General features: G+C 46.3%; 2 protein-coding genes and 1 pseudogene across 5 annotated transcripts; all 3 read right to left on the reverse strand.

The window, feature by feature from the left end:
• Positions 1–1862: 1862 nt before the first annotated feature.
• On the reverse strand, positions 1863–8007 carry LOC125542654 (annotated as a pseudogene).
• Positions 8008–14386: 6379 nt separating this feature from the next.
• Positions 14387–15960, reverse strand: LOC125546603. Its single transcript, XM_048710799.1, has 3 exons — positions 15648–15960; positions 14796–15596; positions 14387–14520 (listed from the first exon to the last, which is right to left on the reverse strand). Exons 1-3 carry the CDS (start codon positions 15958–15960, stop codon positions 14474–14476), a joined length of 1161 nt encoding a protein of 386 aa, XP_048566756.1. The 3' UTR covers positions 14387–14473.
• A 934-nt stretch (positions 15961–16894) lies between these two features.
• LOC125542655 (putative disease resistance protein RGA3) lies at positions 16895–22985 on the reverse strand. Of its 4 annotated transcripts, none has more exons than XM_048705777.1 (6): positions 22599–22985; positions 22108–22335; positions 21110–22028; positions 20909–21007; positions 17557–20628; positions 16895–17434 (listed from the first exon to the last, which is right to left on the reverse strand). In XM_048705777.1, exon 5 carries the CDS (start codon positions 20528–20530, stop codon positions 17561–17563), a length of 2970 nt encoding a protein of 989 aa, XP_048561734.1. In that variant the 5' UTR covers positions 20531–20628; positions 20909–21007; positions 21110–22028; positions 22108–22335; positions 22599–22985; the 3' UTR covers positions 16895–17434; positions 17557–17560. The 4 variants fall into 4 exon arrangements, with proteins under 4 accessions (XP_048561734.1, XP_048561735.1, XP_048561733.1 ...); XM_048705778.1 differs by having other exon boundaries at positions 21110–21300; positions 21736–22335; XM_048705776.1 differs by having other exon boundaries at positions 21110–22335.
• Between the last annotated feature and the right edge of the window lie 310 nt (positions 22986–23295).

Here is a 23295-nt window from a genome sequence, read left to right on the forward strand (position 1 = left end):
AAGCCGAAGCCGCCATCTCTTCCTTCCCTATAGGAAGTTACAACCACCGTGCATGGCACCATGCATTTGTGAACACATTTTCTCAAGACTGACTTAAGACCAGTCAAATTGGTTGTCATCAAGACTGACTCATGGCCACCTAATGAAACACGCCTTTCTTGTAATCAAACACGACTTTTTCAACATTTTCTTCCCACCTTCCTCGTTGTAAATTATCAATACTTGTATATAATAAAAAAGGGCAATCTGCAGATTTGCTGATATAAAATATGACCAATGTAGGGATCCCCTTTTTCTTCACTCCATCCCGCTTTCAGACCTGCAAATTGGAAGCTCTTTCTGCCTACGAGGGAGGCTACGACAACCGGCTACAGTCAGCAACCATACGAGTCTACTAGGAGCAAACATATCGTAGGAAAGAATACACGCATGATTCCCTGGGCATTTCATCAAACAGTTGATATGCATCTACTTACTCGTTGCAATAGTGCCAAATATCCAAGAAGATTTCAGCCAAGGAGTATCCAATCATTGTAGTTACTCTACTTACGCCTCGGCCAGGCAACGTAAGACGGTGGAAACAAAAAATTGAGGCTTACCGCAGCCTGTTGCAGGATAAGGGGCTTGCTTACACAGCTTACTGCTTACGTGGTTGAAGCAGCAGCCACCGGCGGCAGACGAACAATGCGGATCTCGCTATTTTTCGCGGTGCCCGCGAACGCTCAAGATCTCGATGAGGTGCACGTAGGGGACGCCGTCCTTGGAACGGGCGGCGGCTGAGGGGCAGGGCACCGCCGGCAGGCCTGTCGTGCGGCATCTCCTTCTCCTGCTGCTGCACGGAAGTGGAGAAGGAGAAGATGATGTGGGATCCGACCATGGCTTAGGCGGCGAGCACGCGAAGACGGGCGGCTTTGCCCTTTCTTTGATGGCGCGCGTGCTGTATCTCTCAAACCCTCTCTCAATTTATCACCCAAATCGCCTTACTAGAGCATGTTGTTTTTTGCGGCTAGTGCGTGTTGTTACAAGAATCATGGGCGCCGTGTAGATTGTGAGGGGACACTTTTAACTTGGTAGAGTGATATTAGTTGCATCTTTCATATGGTGTCTAGCTTGCATTGTTTCTAATTTGTTAAAATGTCTTCTGCTTAATTTATATACATTATAGGTGTGAATATGCCAACACCAGTGGGTCTAGCAGACCTTCAGCGTGCACCACATGTGCATGTTGTAGAATCCGTCGTTGTCTTCTTTCGCATCTTCTTCAGGAACAAACAATGTACTGATCTTGGCGGACCCTTCTATCGTCGACACCACCACGACGCCGGACAATGCTAGCCTCCTGCACCTTCCTCCAAGACTCATCGTGTCGATACTGTAGATGGCACATCATTCCATCTCGGTCACTGCACGAGAAGAGAAGCATACGAAGACCTGTGCCTAGCCACCAAGCCAAACAACTGTCCCTCCGTGTTCGGTCTAGACTTGTAGCGCTTGTCAGCAATGTTGCCTATGTCGACCACGTCCGGAGGTCCCCCGAAACGAGGTCCTAGACAACGACTGCAGCTCTACTACGTTGGTCCTTAAGGGCACGTGCACAGACTTGCCCGCTATCATCGGCAAGGTCAAGCCGGCTCCGATAGGGGGGCGGCGACAACGACACATCATTTTGGTGGCGGTGGTGGCCATTCGGTAGTCTTGAAATTTCGATGTAATTTACTTTTGATGAACTTTGATAATAGATCTGGATATATTTCAAAAAAAAAAAAAGATGGCGGTGGGCTCGCTCGACCCTGGTCCGGATTCGGCATATCAGCATTAAAAAGGTGCCGTTCCATGCTTAAGCAACATGTTAAGCAGACATCTATCCAACCATAGGTACACCATTATTATTACTCAATCAATCCAGAAATCAATGAACCAAAAGAATATAAAAAAACGATGAAATAGTCCTTCAGAGCACAACTTGCTACAGTAATAAAAATGCAGCAATGACAGTTGGCTATAATCAGCTTCAGGTTTGTCATGCCATTTTTGCTGTCAACCTTATTTATCCTCTGTAGGTAGTCCAAGTGAAATATTCACCACACCAAAACCAAAAAGGTAGAAAAAACAACAACATTACAATCTACCATTTGACAAACAGATACCTTCCATTGCCCTGCTCCGATCAAAGAGCTCCATTGCGCTTCAAGGCTTCACAAAATCTTTTAGTATTTTCAGATACCCATCATGTCTTCATTACGCCCCGCTCTTGTACCGTAAGGCTGTAACAAGAGTAATATGTTGAAGGTCTCTTTGGTTCGTATTAATGAAATGAATTTCAGAACAATGCTGCTATGCGCAGGACACATGCTAGCCGATTTATGCACGGCGTTTAAGATCAAGCCGTACATGCATAGGACTAAAGAGTTGACAGCCGCTGGATTGATTTGTCGTGCAAGGATCGGTCCATAATTATCGTGTGTGAAGCAGTTTCGATTTCAGATTAATAAAGCAGTAGAAACAGAGCAAGTTTCTCTTACCTATTAATTTCACTGACCTGTCTAGTTATAGAGGGATTCATCCGGGAAGATATTATGCCCATCTGTCGCAACATGGACTAGGATGCCTTGTTCTTCTTCCGCTAGACAATTCCTGAACACTTGGGCATGCAGGCAGTCAATCATGTACACACGTTTCAGCGAGCACAGGTTCTCTGTGTGATCCAGCATTGGGCAGTCCTGTGCAAACAGGTCCTGCAGCTTACAAAGGTTGGAAATCCTCCTTAAACATGTGTTGTTCTTCACCTTGAGCCACACAACTGCAGGAAGGTCGACAACTTCTTGAAGCTTGTGAGCACCTTCAATGTGGATTCTCTTCAAATTAACAATCATGTACATGTCTTGAGGCAGAGCTCTCAGTTTGGGGCAATCAAAAAGCAGCAGACGCTTAAGGCAAGGCATCAAAGAGAGCTGTTGAGAGTTGTCCTCCATGTCACCGCACATATTTCTTATGTTCAGTGACCATTTTTCCAAATTACCCATGCTAACGAGGCGAAGCAGTTCAAGTTTTGGGAAGAAAGCCGCTGCACTTCTGACACCTTTCCCCAGGAGTTCTGTGCCAATAGTTACAACTTCATCTGCACCTTTAATGTGAAGAACTAGCAATTCTGGCATCTGACCTGCTGGTGGAAGCACTGAACATGATATACACTCATTCAGGTGCATGTGACACAAACTTGGCATATTAAGCTCTGGTTCCGAACATAGCCATTCTGGGAACCTTATGCCCGGGAACCCATCAATATAAATATATACTAGGCTTGGTGAAGGAATAAGCATATCAAAGACTTGCTGAATTCTCTCAACCACACCAGTCTGGTAACGGGTTCTCTCTCCGGTACTGCCCATTGTGCAACCCAGTCTCAGTTCCCTAAGATTATGACTGTTCTTCAGTACAAGTTCACCCACTGGTGCTGCTTTCTCTAGCTGCTGGACCCACAGACGTTGGATATTGGGGAGGCGTCGCAATTCGTCCAATCTGAATCCAGTCCCACTCTCGAAAACTCCTTTTAGGCTATAGAGCTGCTGAAACTTTGCAATTCCTTTTGGAACATGATCAATTGCAGTCCAGTCTAGCTGCAAAAAACTTATGTTGGACAACCTCATGAGACCAGCTGGCAGGCTATCCAATTGACGACAACCAAGCAAAGAAAGGTATTCAAGGCTGATGAGCCTTCCCGTGGACTCCGGAAGTTTGTTAATCTCCGTATAGCTCAGATCTAGCAACCTCAACAACACCAAGTTTCCCACTGAGTCTGGTATGTCCTTGATGCTTGTCCCTCTGAGAACCAAGACACGGATATGCTCAAGCTTTCTGAAAATATCCTTGCGAATTGACTTGAAGTTCTTGTTATTAAAAAGTAGGAGGCTTCTCAAGCACTTGTGCTCTTCTAGAGGGGGGATTTCTTCTATAGCATGGCTGATACCTAAGCGGCGCAGATTCGACATGGAATTGTTACTTTCCGCATTCATGAACAGGGAGTGATCCTTTGTCAGATATTGCCCAAGTGACCTCAATAAATCATGCATCGTTGACTCACCTTGTCTACAAACATAGGTATTGGTTGAATAAGATTCCTCCTAATTAGCTCAAGATAATACTCTTCAGCAATTTCATGTACTGAGTAGTCATGCTCTTTCCTCACAAAACCTTCGGCAACCCACCAGTAAGCAACATCATCACGGTGGATTTCAAAATTAGGAGGCAATAAAGCACACCAGAGAAAGCACTGCTTGAGTCGAGGGGGTAAATTGTTGTAACTTAAATACAGTGGGCCTCCAAGTTCTTTCGGGAGTCCATGAATGGACCATTTGCTATCTCGGATGCTCTTCCATTCGGCAACTGTTTTTTTGGTAGATAGGACACCTGCAACGACCTTTATGGCAAGAGGAAGGCCATCACATTTCTTTACAATTTCATACCCCATATTCTTGAATTCACATATTTGCTCGGATGATTGAAAGGACTTCTTCATAAGCAGTTCTAAGCCATCATTGTAATTCATTTTGTTTACTCGGTGGATATATGTTGCATGCATTTCTGACAAAACATCCAGGTCTCTTGTGGTGACAAGGACATGGAAATTAAAGGCTCTCATGAAAGGCGATAGAAGAAGATCAATCCAGACATCAGATTTCCACACATCATCCAGCACAAGAAAAACACTCTTTCCTTTGATAGTGTCCACTAAAAGTGGAAGAAGCTCAGTCTTGGTCTCTAGTTGATCACACTTTTCTCCAGCCATTCGTATTGCCTGCTTTATCAACCCGGTCTCTGTGTAGCTCTGCGAAATGCACAGCCATATATGAACTTGGAATTTCTCTCTTATCATCTGCTCATTATATATCTTCTGGGCTAACGTTGTCTTACCAATGCCTCCCATTCCTTGAATCCCCAGAACACTTCTACTATTCTCATGGCAGCCACTGACAATCATTTGTACTATGTTACCAACAGATTGTTTGATTTCTCTTCCAACAACCTCTAGTTCATCTATAGGAGATGTCTGATTTCTGTCCACAGTTGTTACCTGGAACTGTTGACGAATGGATCTATCCAAGCTGAACATCTCTGTGTTCATTTTAATCTCATCAAGCTTTTCATTTATGTCCTTAATTCTTCTAGCCACCTTGTGATCAAATAAAAGCTTTTCAAAACAAGAGACCATAGGCTGATTGAAACAGAGGGATCTAGCTGGTAGCAAAAATTTCTGTGATTGAACCATAACAAGATCTATGATGACATCAACATCAAACATAACATCACTCATGTTCTTCCACCATGCCTCTATCTGTCTATCTTCCATGGCCAGAGCTTCCGCATCCTCACGAACTGCGCGGAAGTGTTCCAGATTTTTCTTCAGCCTTTTGATGTCCTTTTTCACGCTTAGTGTCATCACAATCTCATCTTCAATAAGCTGACTCAGCCTTGTCAAAAATTTCGAAGTAAGAGCATCCAAAACTGTGCCCATGGTGCCCAAACCAGTGGATTCTGACTTTGATGCAAGTGTGCCTCCTTTGATGTTTCGCAGGCCTTATGCTGTGTGAGTTCTACCCTCCTCCGTTCATCACAGGATCATTGTCCAAACAATGCTCTTCTCTGCATAAGTCAGTCATAATTTATGTCATCACACCAAGCTCAAGAAACACCCCCCCCCCTCCACCCCCGAAGACAAATTCGTACAAGAAAAACAATGGGGCACACTAGTTCTTTTTGTAGAATAAAATAGCCTCATCACATTAAAAAAAATCCTTTATAGTAATCGACAAAGTGAAACCCATGTGGCAGATTTTTATAAATCAAGAACGAATAAGATTTCAAACTTCGAAAAATCAGGATCTTGAAAGCAGCGACACAGGAGTTTGCAGTGACAGAGAATGAAGGTAAACTTAAGATTGTACCTTTCTCCTCCATTGACAGATGAAAAAAGGAGCTGAGCACGTGATGGCGGCACTTCCTATGATTTTATGGTTGAAGCCATGATCATTTGTGGAGACATCTGGATAAATAAAAGATGGATGGTTGCCCCAAGCCAGGACCATATAAGAGGCCATATGTGCAATTCAGGATTTCAGGCACGGGGGATAAAAGAAGCAATCATACCACAGTATACATGAGCGGCTTTGACTCCAGCCTAGCTGAGATCTTGCTTGGTTGCACAGACTAGCTTCTTGGATGCTTGCTCCCACCTCATGGCTGCTTCGTTTACATGGAAGGTGGGAAGACTAGCCGGTCTGTCTCTTGTCAAGCTTGTCTTAGGACCGATCCGTCCCTGTCATAGCCACACAATCAAACATGTGTTTCTTTGCATTTTCCTTTCCACCTTCCAACTTGCAAGGTGAAGACCCTTTCAGTATCTATCCTTTCCTTGATTTTACTGAGATTCCAGATCTGCAAGTTCGAAGCTCTTTCTCCTTATGACAACCAGCTACAGGAACCATACGCCAGAGACTTCAACTAGGAGCAAATATATTTGCGAAATACGCAGACATGTTTATTTGGGTATTCATCAAACAATTCATAAGCAAAACTAAAGAAAGCGTGGAACCCAAATACAACTCATAAACAAAACTAAAGAAAGTGACAAGAGAATGAAGGTAAACTTAAGATTGTACCTTAATAAGATTGTAATGACAGATGTGAGAAGGAGCCGAGGAAAAGGCAGCTGCGCAGTGGTGGTCTCTTGCTGAGATGAACAACGAAAGGATTCTTGCAAGCCAGGAGCCCAGGACGATGTAGTATATGAAATTCAGGGTAAGAAAGAAGAACCGGCCATGGTGTAGACAAGCAGCGGCGGCCCTGCTCCAGCTGGGAAGTGGTAGAAGGGGGATCTGTTGCTTAGGTGAGATCAAACAGCTCTTGTTGGATGGTTGCTCATCAGAACGTCAAATGCAGAATCGGTCACCTGATCAATTTCTTACAGTATTTGCATCGGATTCCATTAGTATGAAATTAGCCAGGAAAGGACAATCATTGATGCACTTGAAGTCCTTCAGTCTGTTTAGTTTATTGATCCATAATATAGTATGGTTGTCCTCATCTACTTGCACTGACAAGGCCTGGGTTAGGTGTAGAATCATTATATAGCAAGTGCCAACTTGGCTTGTCTCCTAGTACAAGGTTGCAAGATTTTGATTAGGGTAGCGATTTTTTAACGCAGAAAACACGTAGCAGCGAGTGAGATTAGGAAGCGCACCTGAGCATTTCGTCGAACAGCTCGCATGCATCATGTGACTGAGTTGTTGTCTCAAGCAAATATTCAACGGAATGCTAGCATCCAACTGTTTCCGTTCCTGCTCTCCCTGTGTCTCACGAGTCACCGAAGCAATCAGGGAGGCATCAAAGTTAGTCATAAGAAAACGATGGAAGTAATATGCTAGAAGGGGCTTATACAGTCAGGCTCAGCAACCACCGGGGCGGTGGGCAAGGGCAAGCAAGCCGGCGAGACCGGTCAAGGCTTGGAAAATGCAGCGAATTTCGTTTAAACCAAGAAACAGAGGAGCAGCTGGTGAGATTAGGAAGCGCTAGCGAGCATTTCGTCGAACAGCTCGTGTGCATCCGCTCATCTGTTGTCCCAAACATTTGCATTCAGTGGAATGAATGCTAGAGCAGTAGAGCAGCAACCACCGGGCGGTGGGCAAGCCAGCCGGCGACACCGACCAACAATCACATGGCGGTTGGTCCTCCCATGAACCGAGCAATGAACGAACGAGCAGAGCAGAGCAGCTGGCCCGGAACAATGAGCCGGCAAGTCCGAGGCAGCGAGCTGCTCGTACTAGATCGGGGTGATGCGGCACGAGCAGATGGGAGGCGGCGAGAGCAGTTTGGAGCCGGCCAGCCGGGGACCGGGGATGCCGACGCCGAGAACCCACCACGGCGAGGCTCAACCCTGCCAAAAAAAAAAATTTGTGTTGATTAACTAAGCTTGACTAATAACCCTGCCACCGCAATATACTTTCTTGGAGAAACAGTAAAAACTTCTGTGGCAAGAAAACGCTACCGCTATACAAAGTTCTCGCGGATGGCTATATTGGCATATCATTCGTTAGTGAGTGAGTCAAAATCTTCTTATTATTCGGACACGCGTGACATATTAGAGATTCGCCCATACATTCTGTGTGGCATAATTAGGAGGCGGCCCATACAGGTCATGTATAAATGAACATTAGAACTACCCACATGTGTGGGCGCATCTACTTCGTGCCACACGTCCAATAAGTACTCCCTCTGTTTCAAAATAGATGACCCAACTTTGTATTATTAGTACAAAGTTGAGTCATCTATTTTGGAACGGAAGAAGTACTACTCATCCCTACCCCATGCGTGTGGCACGAAGCAAATATGCCCATACGTTCTGGCGCAGCTACGTTAGTTACCGTGGAATGACGCTTTAGTTACCAATGCATCGGCTGAAAAGAAAAAGCACAAATATTTTACCTCTTCGACATTTCATCGACCACTTGGCGGCCACAAACCCGAGCGACGACTGCACGGGCCGAACGCACTAGATAAGGGGGGGAGGGGAGGGTGGCTAGAGACGGGGTACGAGCAGCCGGACAAGGACGAGGTGTCGGACTCGCCATCTTCTTTGCCTCCGCCCTGGCGAGCACCTTCATGACCACCGTCGGCTTCATCGCCCGCTTGCCATCGACCGGATCAAGGTGATTGCGCCCTGTCGTCACCGGGGCCGATGTGGCCTTGCCACCGCCCTTGCTTCCGGCCTTGATTGACGATGTGGCGACCCGAAGCAAGTTTTTGCTCCCCAACCTATTCCTTTGTGCGGGCGGCGGCATTGCGCTAGCGGTGGTGGCCGGCAGGGTGGCAGAAGGGTTGTGGAAGGGTCTTGATGTTACATTCCAGAAGGAATCGGGGGCAATGGTGGCGAGAATGGGCGGCTGCGAGAAGTGGTGGTCGGTTAAGTGGGCAGGGAGGCCCGACAATTTTATTTTTTTACTCTGGGAGGCCACCTTAAGTATATTTGAGAGAGTTGGGCTGCTTTTTGCGGCCGACTCTTATAATATTTACTCCTCTTAACGGTTTGAGAGGTCGGCTAGGTGCGCTTAACTCCTCAAAGGTTCTTAAGGGATAAGTTAGAGATTCTCTTCATAAACGTTTTTTTAATGAGGGTTTCGTTGTTCCAACAGTACAAATAGGTATTTTTTATACAAAGGATTTTTATAGAAATATTTGAAGGATTGGACCATTTTTGGATTTTTTTTATGTTAGTTGTTTAATTTGTACGATTGTGTCATGTAGGAAATTTTCGTAAGTTCTCTAAGACTATATTTCATAGGAAAACTTTGAATCTCTTGAAAAATAATACTTTTGAAATGTACTCTCTCCGTCCGCGAATAAGTGTACTTCTAGCTTTTGTCTTAAGTCAAAGTTTTAAAATTTTGACCAACTATATACAAAAGAATAGTAACATATATGACATCAAATTGATATATTATGAAAGCACAATTCAAAACGAACCTAGTGATAGTAATTTAGTGCCATAAATGTTGCTACTTTTTCCTATAAAGTTGGTCAAAGTTTTAAAACTTTGACTTAAGACAAAAGCTAAAAGTACACTTATTCGTGGACGGAGGGAGTAGTGCCAATTGTTAGGAATAAGCAACTTGTATTCCCATGAGGCCATAGGCCGATATATATATACATGTACAGGTGTGGAACATATGCAGGAAACCTCTTATACAACGGGATAAATACAAAGGGGTACATGACTTATATTATAACTCTAACACCCCCCTCAAACTCATGGTGGATGAACAACACTGAGTTTGGAGAGATAAAAGCCATGTTGTGCTCTAGTCTGAGCCTTCGTCAGGAAATCCGCCAACTGTAACTCGGAAGGCACATACTGAAGAGCAATAACCTGATCCCGCACACCAGTGCGCACATAGAAAGCATCAACACCAATATGCTTGGTGAGCTCATGCTTCACAGGATCGCGTGCAATGCTGATAGCACCTGTACTGTCAGATAAAAGCAGAGTCGGTGTAGTGACAGAAACACCAAAATCCTGAAGTAACCACCGTAACCAAGTCACCTCTGCCGTCAAAAGAGCCATTGCTCGCAACTCAGCCTCGGCACTCGAACGGGAAACTGCAAGATGTTTCTTCGTCTTCCAGGCAATGAGAGAACCACCAAGAAAAACACAGTAAGCAGAAAGTGAACGGCGATCGGAAGGATCACTAGCCCACGTAGCATCCGAATAGGCTTGGTGTTGGGGAACGTTGCAGAAAACAAAAATTTTCCTAATCGTTTCACCAAGATCCATCTAGGAGTTCATCTAGCAACGAGTCATCAGATGCATCTACATACCTTTGTAGATCGCGTGCGGAAGCGTTCAAAGAACGGTGATGATGTAGTCGAACACGACGTGATTCAAATCATCGATGACCAAGCGCCGAACGGACGGCACCTCCGCGTTCAACACACGTACGGGACGGGAGACGTCTCCTCCTTCTTGATCCAGCAAGGGGGGAGGAGAGGTTGATGAAGATCCAGCAGCACGACGGCGTGGTGGTGGATGCAGGGCGTCACAGTAGCAGGGCTTCGCCTATACTACGAGAGAGAGACGTAACGGGGAGAGAGGGAGGCGCCACGGGCTGGTATATGAAGTCCTCCCTCTCCTCAACTATATATAGGGGTGCCAAGGGGGGGGGGCGCCGGCCCTAGTAGATGGATCTACTAGGGGGGGCGGCGGCCAAGGGTGGGGGGCTTGCCCCCCAAGCAAGGGGGCGCCCCCTCTAGGGTTCCCCCCCCAACCCTAGGCGCATGGGCCCTTGGGGGGTGGCGCCCCAGCCCACTATGGGCTGGGTTCCCTCCCACTTCAGCCCATGGGGCCCTCCGGGATAGGTGGCCCCACCCGGTGGACCCCCGGGACCCTTCCGGTGGTCCCGGTACAATACCGGTGACCCTGAAACTTGTCCCGATGGCCGAAACAGCACTTCCTATATATAATTCTTTACCTCCGGACCATTCCGGAACTCCTCGTGACGTCCGGGATCTCATCCGGGACTCCGAACAATATTCGGGTTACTGCATATACATATCTTCACAACCCTAGCGTCACCGAACCTTAAGTGTGTAGACCCTACGGGTTCGGGAGACAAGCAGACATGACCGAGACGACTCTCCGGTCAATAACCAACAGCGGGATCTGGATACCCATGTTGGCTCCCACATGCTCCACGATGATCTCATCGGATGAACCACGATGTCGAGGATTCAATCAACCCCGTATGCAATTCCCTTTGTCAATCGATATGTTACTTGCCCGAGATTCGATCGTCGGTATCCCAATACCTCGTTCAATCTCGTTACCGGCAAGTCACTTTACTCGTACCGTAATGCATGATCCCGTGACCAGACACTTGGTCACTTTGAGCTCAATATGATGATGCATTACCGAGTGGGCCCAGTGATACCTCTCCGTCATACGGAGTGACAAATCCCAGTCTTGATCCATGTCAACCCAACAGACACTTTCGGAGATACCCGTAGTATACCTTTATAGTCACCCAGTTACGTTGTGACGTTTGGTAGACCCAAAGCACTCCTACGGTATCCGGGAGTTACACGATCTCATGGTCTAAGGAAAAGATACTTTGACATTGGAAAACTCTAGCAAACGAACTATACGATCTTGTGCTATGTTTAGAATTGGGTCTTGTCCATCACATCATTCTCCTAATGATGTGATCTCGTTATCAATGACATCCAATGTCCATAGTCAGGAAACCATGACTATCTGTTGATCAACGAGCTAGTCAACTAGAGGCTTACTAGGGACATGTTGGTGTCTGTTATTCACACATGCATTACGATTTCCGGATAACACAATTATAGCATGAATAAAGACAATTGTCATGAACAAGGAAATATAATAATAATGCTTTTATTATTGCCTCTAGGGCATATTTCCAACACCTGGAGCTGTAAAGAACTGGAGCGAGGAAAGAATAGACGGTGAGAGATCGTGCCTCGAAGATATCGAAGAACACGAATGAGATGACTATAGTGAACCGAGGTGGGGGCAGAGACAAACTGACTCAGAATATGAACCGGATAAGAGATGTCCGGACGAGTGACAGCTAGATAGACAAGACTGCCAACAGGATGACGATAACGCGTCGGGTCAGGGAGAGGATCACCATCAGTAGCACGGAGGTGAACGTTGAGCTCCATAGGAGTCTCAACAACGCGCTCGTCAGTAAGAGCAGCACGAGCAAGAAGATCCTGAATATACTTTTCCTGGGATATAAAAAAGCCATCAGAGGTAGAAGAGACTTCAATCCCAAGAAAGTAGCGAAGAGGTCCAAGATCAGACATAAGAAACTGCTCACTAAGACGGGCCTTTACAAAGGCAATATACTCGGGGTCATCCCCCGTGATGATCATGTCATCAACATAAAGAAGAAGAAGAGTCCGACCACGAGGAGAAAGGTGAATAAACAATGCTGGATCATGAGCACTTGCTAAAAAACCAGCAGCAGTGATCACAGAGGAAAAGCGCTCAAACCAGGCGCGGGGGGCTTGCTTAAGGCCATAGAGAGAGCGACGAAGACGACATACCATGCCATCAGGAACAGAATACCCAGGTGGTGGCTGCATGTACACCTCCTCACGCAGCTCACCATTAAGAAAGGCATTCTTAACATCAAGCTGAGATATAGACCAGTGGCGTGCAGAGGCAACGACAAGAAGTGTACGAACAGTGGTCATATGAGCCACAGGAGCAAAAGTCTCATCGTAATCACGACCATGCTCCTGCTGAAAACCACGAGCCACAAGACGAGCTTTGTGACGCTCAAGAGAACCATCGGAGCGAGTCTTAACCTTGTAGACCCACTTACAAGTGATCGAACGGACTCCGGGAGGAAGAGAAACAAGATCCCAGGTACCAGTGCGTTCAAGAGCAGAAATCTCCTCTGCCATCGCAAACTGCCATTCAGGATGAACAACAGCCTGACGGTAAGAAGTCGGCTCAAGAACAGCAGCACCAGCGGTGGGAAATCCAAAGAGATCAACAGGCGGACGAGGACGAGAACGCAAGCCATAAGTAGGCTGAGAGGAAGATGATGACCCATCCACAGAGGCATCGACTGGTCGTGGACAACGAGTGTAATGTTGAGGAAAAGATGGAATAATAGAAGGAGGAATCGGCAAGGTAGAATCAGGGGGTGGCGACGAAGAAGTCACCGGAGATGAAGGTGTAGAATCCGGTGACAGGCTGGGAGAGGAGACCAGGGAGGAAGTCACCGGAGATGTAGGTGGAGAACACGGTGACATGCTAGGAGAGGAGACCGGGGAGGATGGAGGCTGCAAATCAACTAGATGTGGAGAAGGAGAGGAAGTGGAACGGAGAGGTACAGTCTCGGCGGGGGTGATAGGTGAGTCAGGAAAAGTGAGGAAAGAGATATCCTGCACTGAAAAAGTCGAGGAAGATGGGCGTGGGTAGAAGGGACGAGACTCTTCAAAAGTCACATCTCGAGAGATACGCATCCGACGACCAATAGGATCCCAACAACGATAGCCCTTATGCTCATCACTGTAGCCTAAGAAGACACACTCAACAGATTGAGCGGTCAGTTTGGTGCGTTCGCGAGGGGCAAGAAGAACATAGCAAACACAACCAAACGAGCGAACCATCAAATAATCGGGAGAACGAGCAAAAAGTCGCTCAAAAGGAACACCACCCTGTAGAGCAGCGGAAGGCTGTATATTGATAAGATAGGTGGATGTGGAGACGGCCTCAGCCCAAAAATGAGGCGGGGAAGAGGCAGCAATCATCAATGCACGAGCCGTCTCAAGAAGATGTCGATGCTTTCGCTCAGCCACACCATTCTGAGCATGAGCACCAGGACAAGAGAATTGAGAGAGAGTCCCATGCTCAGCAAGAACACCACGCAACATCTTAGAGATATACTCGCCAGCGGAGTCAGCACGAAAAACACGAATGGGTGAAGAGAACTGAGTATGAACCATGGCAGAAAAACGCTTATAAATAGACAACACCTCAGAACGAGAAGTCATGAAATAAAGCCATGTGTAACGAGAGAAATCATCTATGAAAATAATATAGTATTTATGACCACCTTTCGAAGCGAAAGGGGCCGGACCCCATACATCAGAATGGACTAAATCGAAAGGACGCTTAGACACTGACTCACTATGTGAATATGGTAACTGAATCTGCTTGCCAAGACGACAACCCTGACACTCTAAAGAGACATCTCCTGAGACAGACCCCAGAAGACCTCGATGAACTAAAGAAGACAACGGAGAACCACACAGATGACCAAGACGATGATGCCACTGCTGGAAGGAACCAGTGATGGAGGCGACAGAAGCGGAAGAACTGGCAATGGTGGTGGCAGCAGAAGGAACATGAAGCCAGTCCAACTCCCAAAGACCCTGAGAATCACGGCGGCGAGGGCCAGCCCCAACCAGAGTGTGCGTGTGACGGTCCTGGACAGAACAAGAGTCAACATCAAGGATGACGCGACAACCAGAATCCGTAAGTTGACCAGCAGAAAACAAATTCATGGTAAGTCGAGGAACATGAGCAACATCAGGAACAGAATAAGGAGTAGTAAGATTGCCTCTACTAGCAACAGAAAGTGGAGTACCATCAGCAGTGAAGACATGAATAGGAGAATTCAGTGATCGAAGAGAGGACAAAGTGGAAGAATGAGAAGACATATGAAAAGAAGCTCCAGAGTCCAGAACCCATGGGGATGTACCTGACTGTGTAGAGGGTGATTGCTCAGTGCGGGAAGCATCAGTCACAGAACCGGCAGTACCCGTCGAGGAAGAACCTGAAGCCGCGAGCAGACGCTTAAGTCTCAGAATATCCTGCTCAGTCAAAGCAATGGCTGAAGCTGTCGAGGTAGAGGACGAAGTCCCTGAAGATGATGATCGAGCCTTGCGCAGGTGTTTCTTCTTCGTGTAGCACTGAGACTCAAGATGACCATCATTGTTGCAATAGGCGCAATGTGGACGGGGGCGACCTGAGCCTCCAGAAGGAGTGGGCAAGAGCGGCGGAGCACTCGAGCGAGAAGGGATCGGTGGAGCAGGTGGCGTAGGAGCACGAGTAGCGAGCACAGAGGGAACCTCCAGCAAACCAGCACCACGTAAGCGAGTCTCCTCAGCACGAATCTCAGAAAGCGCCTCCATGAGAGAAATACGGCCACGAGCAAACAACTGAGCACGCCGGGGCTCAAACTCCTTACGGAGCCGAGACAGGAACTCATAGACGCGATGAAACTCCAAATTGGCCTGGACAGCCTGGCAACAGGGGCAGGTACGACACCCAGCACTACGGAGAGAATCAAGCTGGCGCCAGATAGCAGAACTCTGTGCATAGAAGTCATCAACAGTAGAGTCACCCTGCTGAAGAGCATGCTCCTGACGGATCACAGAGAGGTATAAGGCATCACCAGAGGGCTGATAGCGCTCACGAAGATGGGTCCACATCTCAAAGACAGTAGAAAGACCCAGAAATTCAGAAGCAAACTGAGGCAGAACACTAGCAGTGAGAACAGCTGCAGCATGAGCATCATCATCAAGCCACTAGGTGTAAACAGACGGAGCACCATGATATGTCTGAAGAGCCTCCTCATAAGCCAAAACCCTCTCATCATAAGCACGATCAGCAGCCTCATCAGCAACCTTAGCCGCATCCTTGGCGGCCTGATTAGCATCCGTAGGAAGAACCGATGGAGTTGGCGGAGTAGGGGCCACCGGAGGAACTGGACGTGGCGGACAGCAGACCTCGCCAGAAAGAACACCCCAAAGACGGATGCCACGCATGTGAATGCGCATAAAGCCAGTAAACTCGGTGTAGTTAGTACCATCGAAAATCACCGGACAGCGAGGTACAGCAACATAGCCAGATGCAGCAGGCATTTTTTTAGGAAACAAGGACGAGACGATCCCGACGAGAACCGCAGACAGCCGTCGCTAGCAGCAGGGGACGGCTGCAGGAAAATCGGCGCTGGCACCCAGGCTGCTGCCGGGAGTGCTGGATCGCAGGAGAGGCAGGCGCGGCTGGAGCCAGAGAAACGACTTCAGTGCACTGGATCGGGCGACGGGATCGGAGCGGGAGCAGCTTCGAGCGGGAGCGGAGTCGATCCGATCAGGGCTACTAGAGCAGGAGCGGCTTCGAGCGGGAGCGGCTTCGAGCGGGAGCAGGGCCTGCCGGAGTCCAGGGCAGGCGGGGCCGGCTGGAGGGAGGACCTGCGTTGCTTGGGGCTGGACAGGATCGGGGCCGGACGGGATCGAGAAGGACGAGTTTCGAGCGGCCCGGTTTGGTTAGAGATCGATCAGGTGGAGATCGATCGGATGGATCAATCGCACGAGTTGCAGCGTGCAAAAAATTGACCTAGCTCTAATACCATGTTAGGAATAAGCAACTTGTATTCCCATGAGGCCATAGGCCGATATATATATACATGTACAGGTGTGGAATATATGCAGGAAACCCCTTATACAACGGGATAAATACAAAGGGGTACATGACTTATATTATAACTCTAACACCAATAAATCTGGAGACCTTTTTTTTCCAAGGTTCACTCCAACAGATCAAACAACCAAAATAATTTATTTTCTTCTTCTTAGAATTCCTATACGATCTTTTGAATCAAAGAGGTCTAAGTAGCTACAAAGCCAAAAATACTATTATTACTAGCAGTTTGGATCGCCTTAATTTTTCACTCCCAAGATAAGAAACACAACTCCAAACATATTCCAGATGAGTGCCTGCCTAATTCCATGCACATATTGACAAGCATAACAAAGGTGCAGCTCCATGCTTAAGCAGTTAAGCTAAGCAGGCATCTGTTTAACTTTCCCTGATACCAGATAGTCACGTTCCTCAAAGTGATAGTACAAAAGCCATTTGAAAATCAACCATAGGTACGCCATTATCATTATTCAATCAATCCAAAAACTAATGAGCTTCTGACGCCGTTTTTGTAGGCAGCCCAGGTGAAATACTCACCTGAACTCCACAAGAACACACTAAAAGAACAAATGTTACAGAGAAAAAGCAACAGCATTTCACTCCAGAACTCAACAAACAGGGACCTCCCATCGTCCGCCTCCAATCGAAGAGCTCCATAGCACTTCAAGGCTCGAAGATATGATGAAGGATTCTGAGGAATCCCCGAGCAGCAGCTCCCTGCAAAAGGCCATATCCGTAACCAATCTGATATTTTGAGCGGCCATGTAAAACAGAGAAAAGGCAACAACACTGCACTCCAGCATTCGACACTCCCATTGCCTGTCATCAAAGAGCTCCTTGCACTTCAAGGCTTCACAAAATTTTGAGTATTCACAACTAACCATCATGTCTTCAATACGAACCGATCTTGTAAGCCTGTAAGAAGGAAAATAATTAAAATAATTTCAAGTGAGTGTCCACAGTTTCAGAACCAAAAAATTAGAATAATAAAGTAGTAGAACTAGAGCAAGTTTTTCTTAGCCCGCTATTCCACTCACCTATCTAATTATAGAGAGATTCATCCGGGAAGATATTACGTCCATCTGCTGCAACATGGACTAGGATGCCTTGCTCTTCTTCCGCGAGACAATTCCTGAACTCTTGGACGTGTGGGCAGTCAATCATGTACACCCTATTCAGTGAGCACAGGTTCTCTGCCTGATCCAGCATTGGGCAGTCCTGTACAAACAGGTGCTGCAACTTACAGAGGTTAGAAATCCTCCTCAAACATGCGTTGTTCTTCACCTTGAGCCACAGAACGGCAGGAAGATTGACAACTTCTTGAAGCTTGTGAGCACCTTCAATGTGGATTCTCTTCAAATTAACAATCATGGACATGTCTTGAGGCAGAGCTCTCAGTTTGGGGCAATCAAGAAGCAGCAGACGCTTAAGGCAGGGCATCAGAGTGAACTGCTGAGAGTTGTCTTCCATGTCATCAAGCTTATTTCTTATGTTCAGTGACCATTTTTCCAAACTACACATGCTAATGATGTGAAGCAGTTCAAGTTTTGGGAAGAAAGCCGCTGCACTTCTGACACCTTTCCCCAGGAGTTCTGTGTCAATAGTTACAATTTCATCTGCACCTTTAATCTGAAGAACTAGCAATTCTGGCATCTGACCTGCTGGTGGAAGCTCTGAACATGATACGCACTCATTGAGGTGCATATGACACAAACTTGGCATATTAAGCTCCGGTTCTGAGAGTAGCCATTCCGGGAATCTTATACCCAGGAACCCTTCCAGAAAAATATATACAAGGCTTGGTGATGGAATAAGCATATCATAGACTTGCTGAATTCTCTCAACCTCATCAGTCTGGTAACGAGTTCTCTCTTGCGTACTGGCCACTGTGCAGCGCAGTCCCAGTTCTCTAAGATTATGGCTGTTCTTCAGTACAAGTTCAGCCCCTGGTGCCGCTGTCTCTAGCTTCTCGACCCAAAGACGTTGGATATTGGGGAGGCGTCTCAATTCATCTAATCTGAATCCAGTACCACTCTCAAAAACTCCTCTTAGGTTGTAGAGCTGCTGAAACTTTGCAATCCCTTTTGGAACATGATCAACTGCAGTCTGTTCTAATTGCAAAAAACTTATGTTGGACAGTCTCATGAGACCAGCTGGCAGGCTATCCAGATGATGGCAACCAAGCAAAGAGAGGTATTCAAGGCTGATGAGGCTTCCTGTGGACTCTGGAAGCATGTTAATTTCAGTATAGCTCAGATCTAGCAACCTCAATAGCACCAAGTTCCCCAGTGACTCTGGTATATTTTGGATGCTTGTTCCGCTGAGAACTAAAATACGGATATGCTCGAGCTTTCTGAAAATTTCCTTGTGAATCGACTTGAAGTTCTTGTTATTAAACAGTAGGAGGCTCCTCAAACACTTATGCTCTTCTAGAGCGGGTATTTTTTCTACAGCATGGCTGATGCCTATGCGGCGCAGATTCGACATGGCATTGTTATTTTCCGCATTCATGAATAGGGAGTGATCCTTTGTCAGATATTGTCCAAGTGACCTCAATAGATCATGCATTGTTGACACAGCCTTGTCTACATACTTTGGTATTGGTTGAATAAGATTCCTCCGAACTAGCTCAAGATAATACTCTTCAGCAATTTCATGTACTGAGAACTCATGCTCTTTCCTCACAAAACCTTCGGCAACCCACCAGTAAGCTACAGCATCACGGTGGATTTCAAAATTAGGAGGCAATAAAGCACACCAGAGAAAGCACTGCTTGAGTCGAGGGGGTAAATTGTTGTAACTTAAATACAGTGGGCCTCCAAGTTCTTTCGGGAGTCCATGAATGGACCATTTGCTATCTCGGATGCTCTTCCATTCGGCAACTGTTTTTTTGGTAGATAGGACACCTGCAACGACCTTTATGGCAAGAGGAAGGCCATCACATTTCTTTACAATTTCATACCCCATATTCTTGAATTCACTTATTTGCTCGGACGACTGAAAGGACTTCTTCATAAGCAGTTCTAAGCCATCATTGTAATTCATTTTGTTTACTTGGTGGGTATATATTGCATGCATTTCTGACAAAACATCCAGGTCTCTTGTGGTGACAAGGACATGGAAATTAAAGGCTCTCATGAAAGGCGATAGAAGAAGATCAATCCAGACATCAGATTTCCACACATCATCCAGGACAAGAAAAACACTCTTTCCTTTGATAGTGTCCACTAAAAGTGGAAGAAGCTCAGTCTTGGTCTCTAGTTGATCACACTTTTCTCCAGCCATTCGTATTGCCTGCTTTATCAACCCGGTCTCTGTGTAGCTCTGCGAAACGCACAACCATATATGAACTTGGAATTTCTCTCTTATCATCTGCTCATTATATATCTTCTGGGCTAACGTTGTCTTACCAATGCCTCCCATTCCTTGAATCCCCAGAACACTTCTACTATTCTCATGGCAGCCACTGACAATCATTTGTACTATGTTACCAACAGATTGTTTGATCTCTCTTCCAACAACCTCTAGTTCATCTATAGGGGATGTCTGATTTCTATCCACGGTTGTTACCTGGAATTGTTGACGAATGGTTCTATCCAATCTGAACATCTGTGTGTTCGTTTTAATCTCATCAAGCTTTTCATTTATGTCCTTAATTCTTCTAGCCACCTTATGATCAAATGAAAGCTTTCCAAAACAAGAAACCATAGACTGATTGCAACATACCGATCTAGGTGGTAGCAGAAGCTTCTGTGAATGAACCATAACAAGATCTATGATGACATCAACATCAAACATAACATCAGTCATGCTCTTCCACCATGCCTTTATCCGTCTATCTTTCATGGCCAGAGCTTCCATGTCCTCACGAACAGCGCTGAAGTATTCCAGATTTTTCTTCAGCCTCTTGATATCCTTTTTCACGCTTAGTGTCATCACAACCTCATCTTCGATAAGCTGACCCAACTTCGTCAAAAATTTCGAAGTGAGAGCATCCAAAATTGTGCCCATAGTGGGCAAACTAATGGACTCTGACTTCGATGCAAGTGCGCCTGCCTTGATGTTTTGTGGGCCTTGTGCTGTGCAAATTGTCCACGCAATGCTCTTCTCTGCATAAGTGAGTGATAATTTATTTTTATTTCATTACAACAAGCTCAAGAACCTTCGAGACTTAAATTCCTACAGGAAAAACTGTGGGATACTCTTTACTTTTTTTATGAATAAAATACCCTGGTCACATTCCAAACAAATCCTGTGTAATCTACAAAGTGAAACTTATGTTTCCAGACCACTAGTAAATAAGATATCAAATTTGAAAAAGTCAGGATCTTAGAGCAGCAACACATGAGCCTGCAGTGACAGAGAATGACACGTAACTAAAGGATGTACCTTTCTACTCTTTGATAATGAAAGAAGGAGTCAAGGACGTGGCGGCAGCACTGTCTAGGATTTAGTGGTTGAAGCCATGATCAGTGAATGCTGAGACATCTGCATCAATAACTGATGAATGGTTACCCAATGCCAGGATCATATAACTATAAGAGGCCATATGTGCAATTCAAGCACGGGGGATAGAAGAAGCAGCCATACCACTGTATAGACGAGCGGCTTTCGCCATACTCCTGTGCTCCAGAAGGAAAATCTCCTGCCTAGGTGAGATTTAGCTTGGCCACACAAACTAGCCTGTTGGATGCTTGCTCACACCTCATGGTTACTTCATTACATGGAAGGAGGAAGACCAGCTGACTGTTTTCTTGTCAAGCCATAGGACCTGTCCGTCCCTGTCACAGCCACACAATCAAGCACACCTTTCTTGTCATCAAACACGTCCTTGTTCGCATTTTTCTTCCCACCTTCCTCATTGTAAATTCCCACTAATGATGAAATAAAAAATGGACAAGTGTTGTTGCAGAATTACAAGGTGAAGGCCCTTTCAGTAATTATCTTTTTCCATACATCCACTTGCTAGTAAAATATATGAAAAATGATGCCCCTTTTCTTGATCCTAGTCAGATTCCAGACATGCAAGTTCGAAGCACTTTCTTCTTACGACAACCAGCTACAGGAACCACATGCCATAGACTTTAACTAGGAGCATATATATTGTAAAAAGTGGACAGATGATTATTTGGGCATTTCATCAAACAATTCATAAGCAAAACTAAAGAGCATGGAACCAAGATATGATACTCAATTTTAAAGGAATAACGCCATACCTTTCGATTTTAACGGCAGATGCGAGAAGTAGTAGAGACAAAGGCGGTGGTCCAGTGGTGGTCATTCTCCGCAAGCCAGAAGCCCAAAATGTAGCATATGCAATTCAGGCTCGCGAGAAAGAAAAACCGGCTGACAAGAAAGGAATTGGTCACCATGCCTCGGTGTAGACGAGCAGCGGTGAGCCTGCTCCTGCTGGGAGGTGGTAGAAGAGGAATCTCTTGCTTAGGTGAGATCAAACTACCTCTTGTTGGATGGTTGCTCATAGAGTCACACGCTAAGCCACTCCTTCTGCCTACACAGTCAATTCGTCAACCCAGCAGCTGGAAGAAGAGAACCTACCAATCCCCCAAAGTCAAATGCAGAATGGCTACCTAATCAATTTCTTGTAATATTTGCATCAGATTCGTTTAACATGATATTATCCAGAAAAGGACAGTCATTGATGCACTTGAAGTCTTTCAGTCCGTCTATCTTAATCAGCCAATAACATTTCAGCCATAATATACTAGTATGGTTGTCCACTTGTCCTCATCTACTTGCGGCAAGACCTCGGTTCGGTGCAGAATCATTACATAGCAAGTGCCAGCTTGGCTTGCCTCCTGCGAAGTTGCAAGATTTTGATTAGGATAGCGAATTTTTCAACCCAGAAACAGAGGAGAGGTTAGGAAGCGCGCATGAGCATTTCGTCGAACAGCTCGTATGCATCCACTGATTTCCAAACAAATATTTCAATGGAACTCCTGCCATTTTCGATGATGCTCTCTCCTTGTGCCTCAAGGCTGACGAGTCGCCAAAGCAATCAGGGAGGCGGTCTATGTTAGTCAACACAAAACGATGGGAGTGATACGAGAACGGGGCTTACAGTCAGGAACCACCGGGCGGTGGGCAAACCAGCCGGCGAGAACGATCAACTTCAAGGAGGGAGGTCGCGATTTGCAAATCCGCTTCCGCCGCCGCTTGACTCCCACAATCGCATGGCAGTTGGTCCTTCTCCCTTGAACCGGACGCCGAACGAGCGAGCAGAGCAGAGCAGCTGGCCCGGAACAATGAGCCAGCTAGTCGAGGCAGCGAGCTGCTCGTACTCGATAGGATTGATGCGGCACCGGGAGATGGGCGGCGACGAGAGCAGTTTGGGGCGCGGGGCCTGGGACGCCGACGTCCAGCATCCACCGCGGCGACATGCCGCGCTTGGCGGGGGTCGGCGGCCTGTGTCGTCCTGCAACTCTGATTGCAAACACGAGTCATGTTCTATTGTATTTTTTTTAACATCAGTACAGACACAAACGCTCGTATATACGCGCATACACTCATCCTAGAAACGCACATCCTACCTCTATAAACATGTCTTGTAGTCGACAGAAACGTCTCCTCTCACGCAGAGCGTATCGCCAAAAATCCTGAAATAATTCAGAATAAAAATAAATGCGAGCTGCAGCCTGCAGGACTTGAACCCTGATGGACTGGAGATACCAATGTTCACCTAACAATTCAACCACAGGTTGGTTTGCATGTTCTACTGCATCTGTCTCTAATGATATCTGATGGGGTGAACTCACGCA

This window comes from Triticum urartu, chromosome 3 (assembly GCF_003073215.2).
Source record: "Triticum urartu cultivar G1812 chromosome 3, Tu2.1, whole genome shotgun sequence".
Lineage (NCBI taxonomy): Eukaryota > Viridiplantae > Streptophyta > Magnoliopsida > Poales > Poaceae > Triticum > Triticum urartu.

Coding starts and splice junctions, on each gene's coding strand:
- LOC125546603 (XM_048710799.1), bottom strand. CDS start 15,960: ATGCCTGCTGCATCTGGCTATGTTGCTGTACCTCGCTGTCCGGTGATT. Junction 15,597..15,647: donor GGCTCTTCAGACATATCATG/GTGCTCCGTCTG, acceptor CTCATGCTGCAG/CTGTTCTCACTGCTAGTGTT. Junction 14,521..14,795: donor ATCACCCTCTACACAGTCAG/GTACATCCCCAT, acceptor TGTTCTGTCCAG/GACCGTCACACGCACACTCT.
- LOC125542655 (XM_048705777.1), bottom strand. CDS start 20,530: ATGGGCACAATTTTGGATGCTCTCACTTCGAAATTTTTGACGAAGTTG.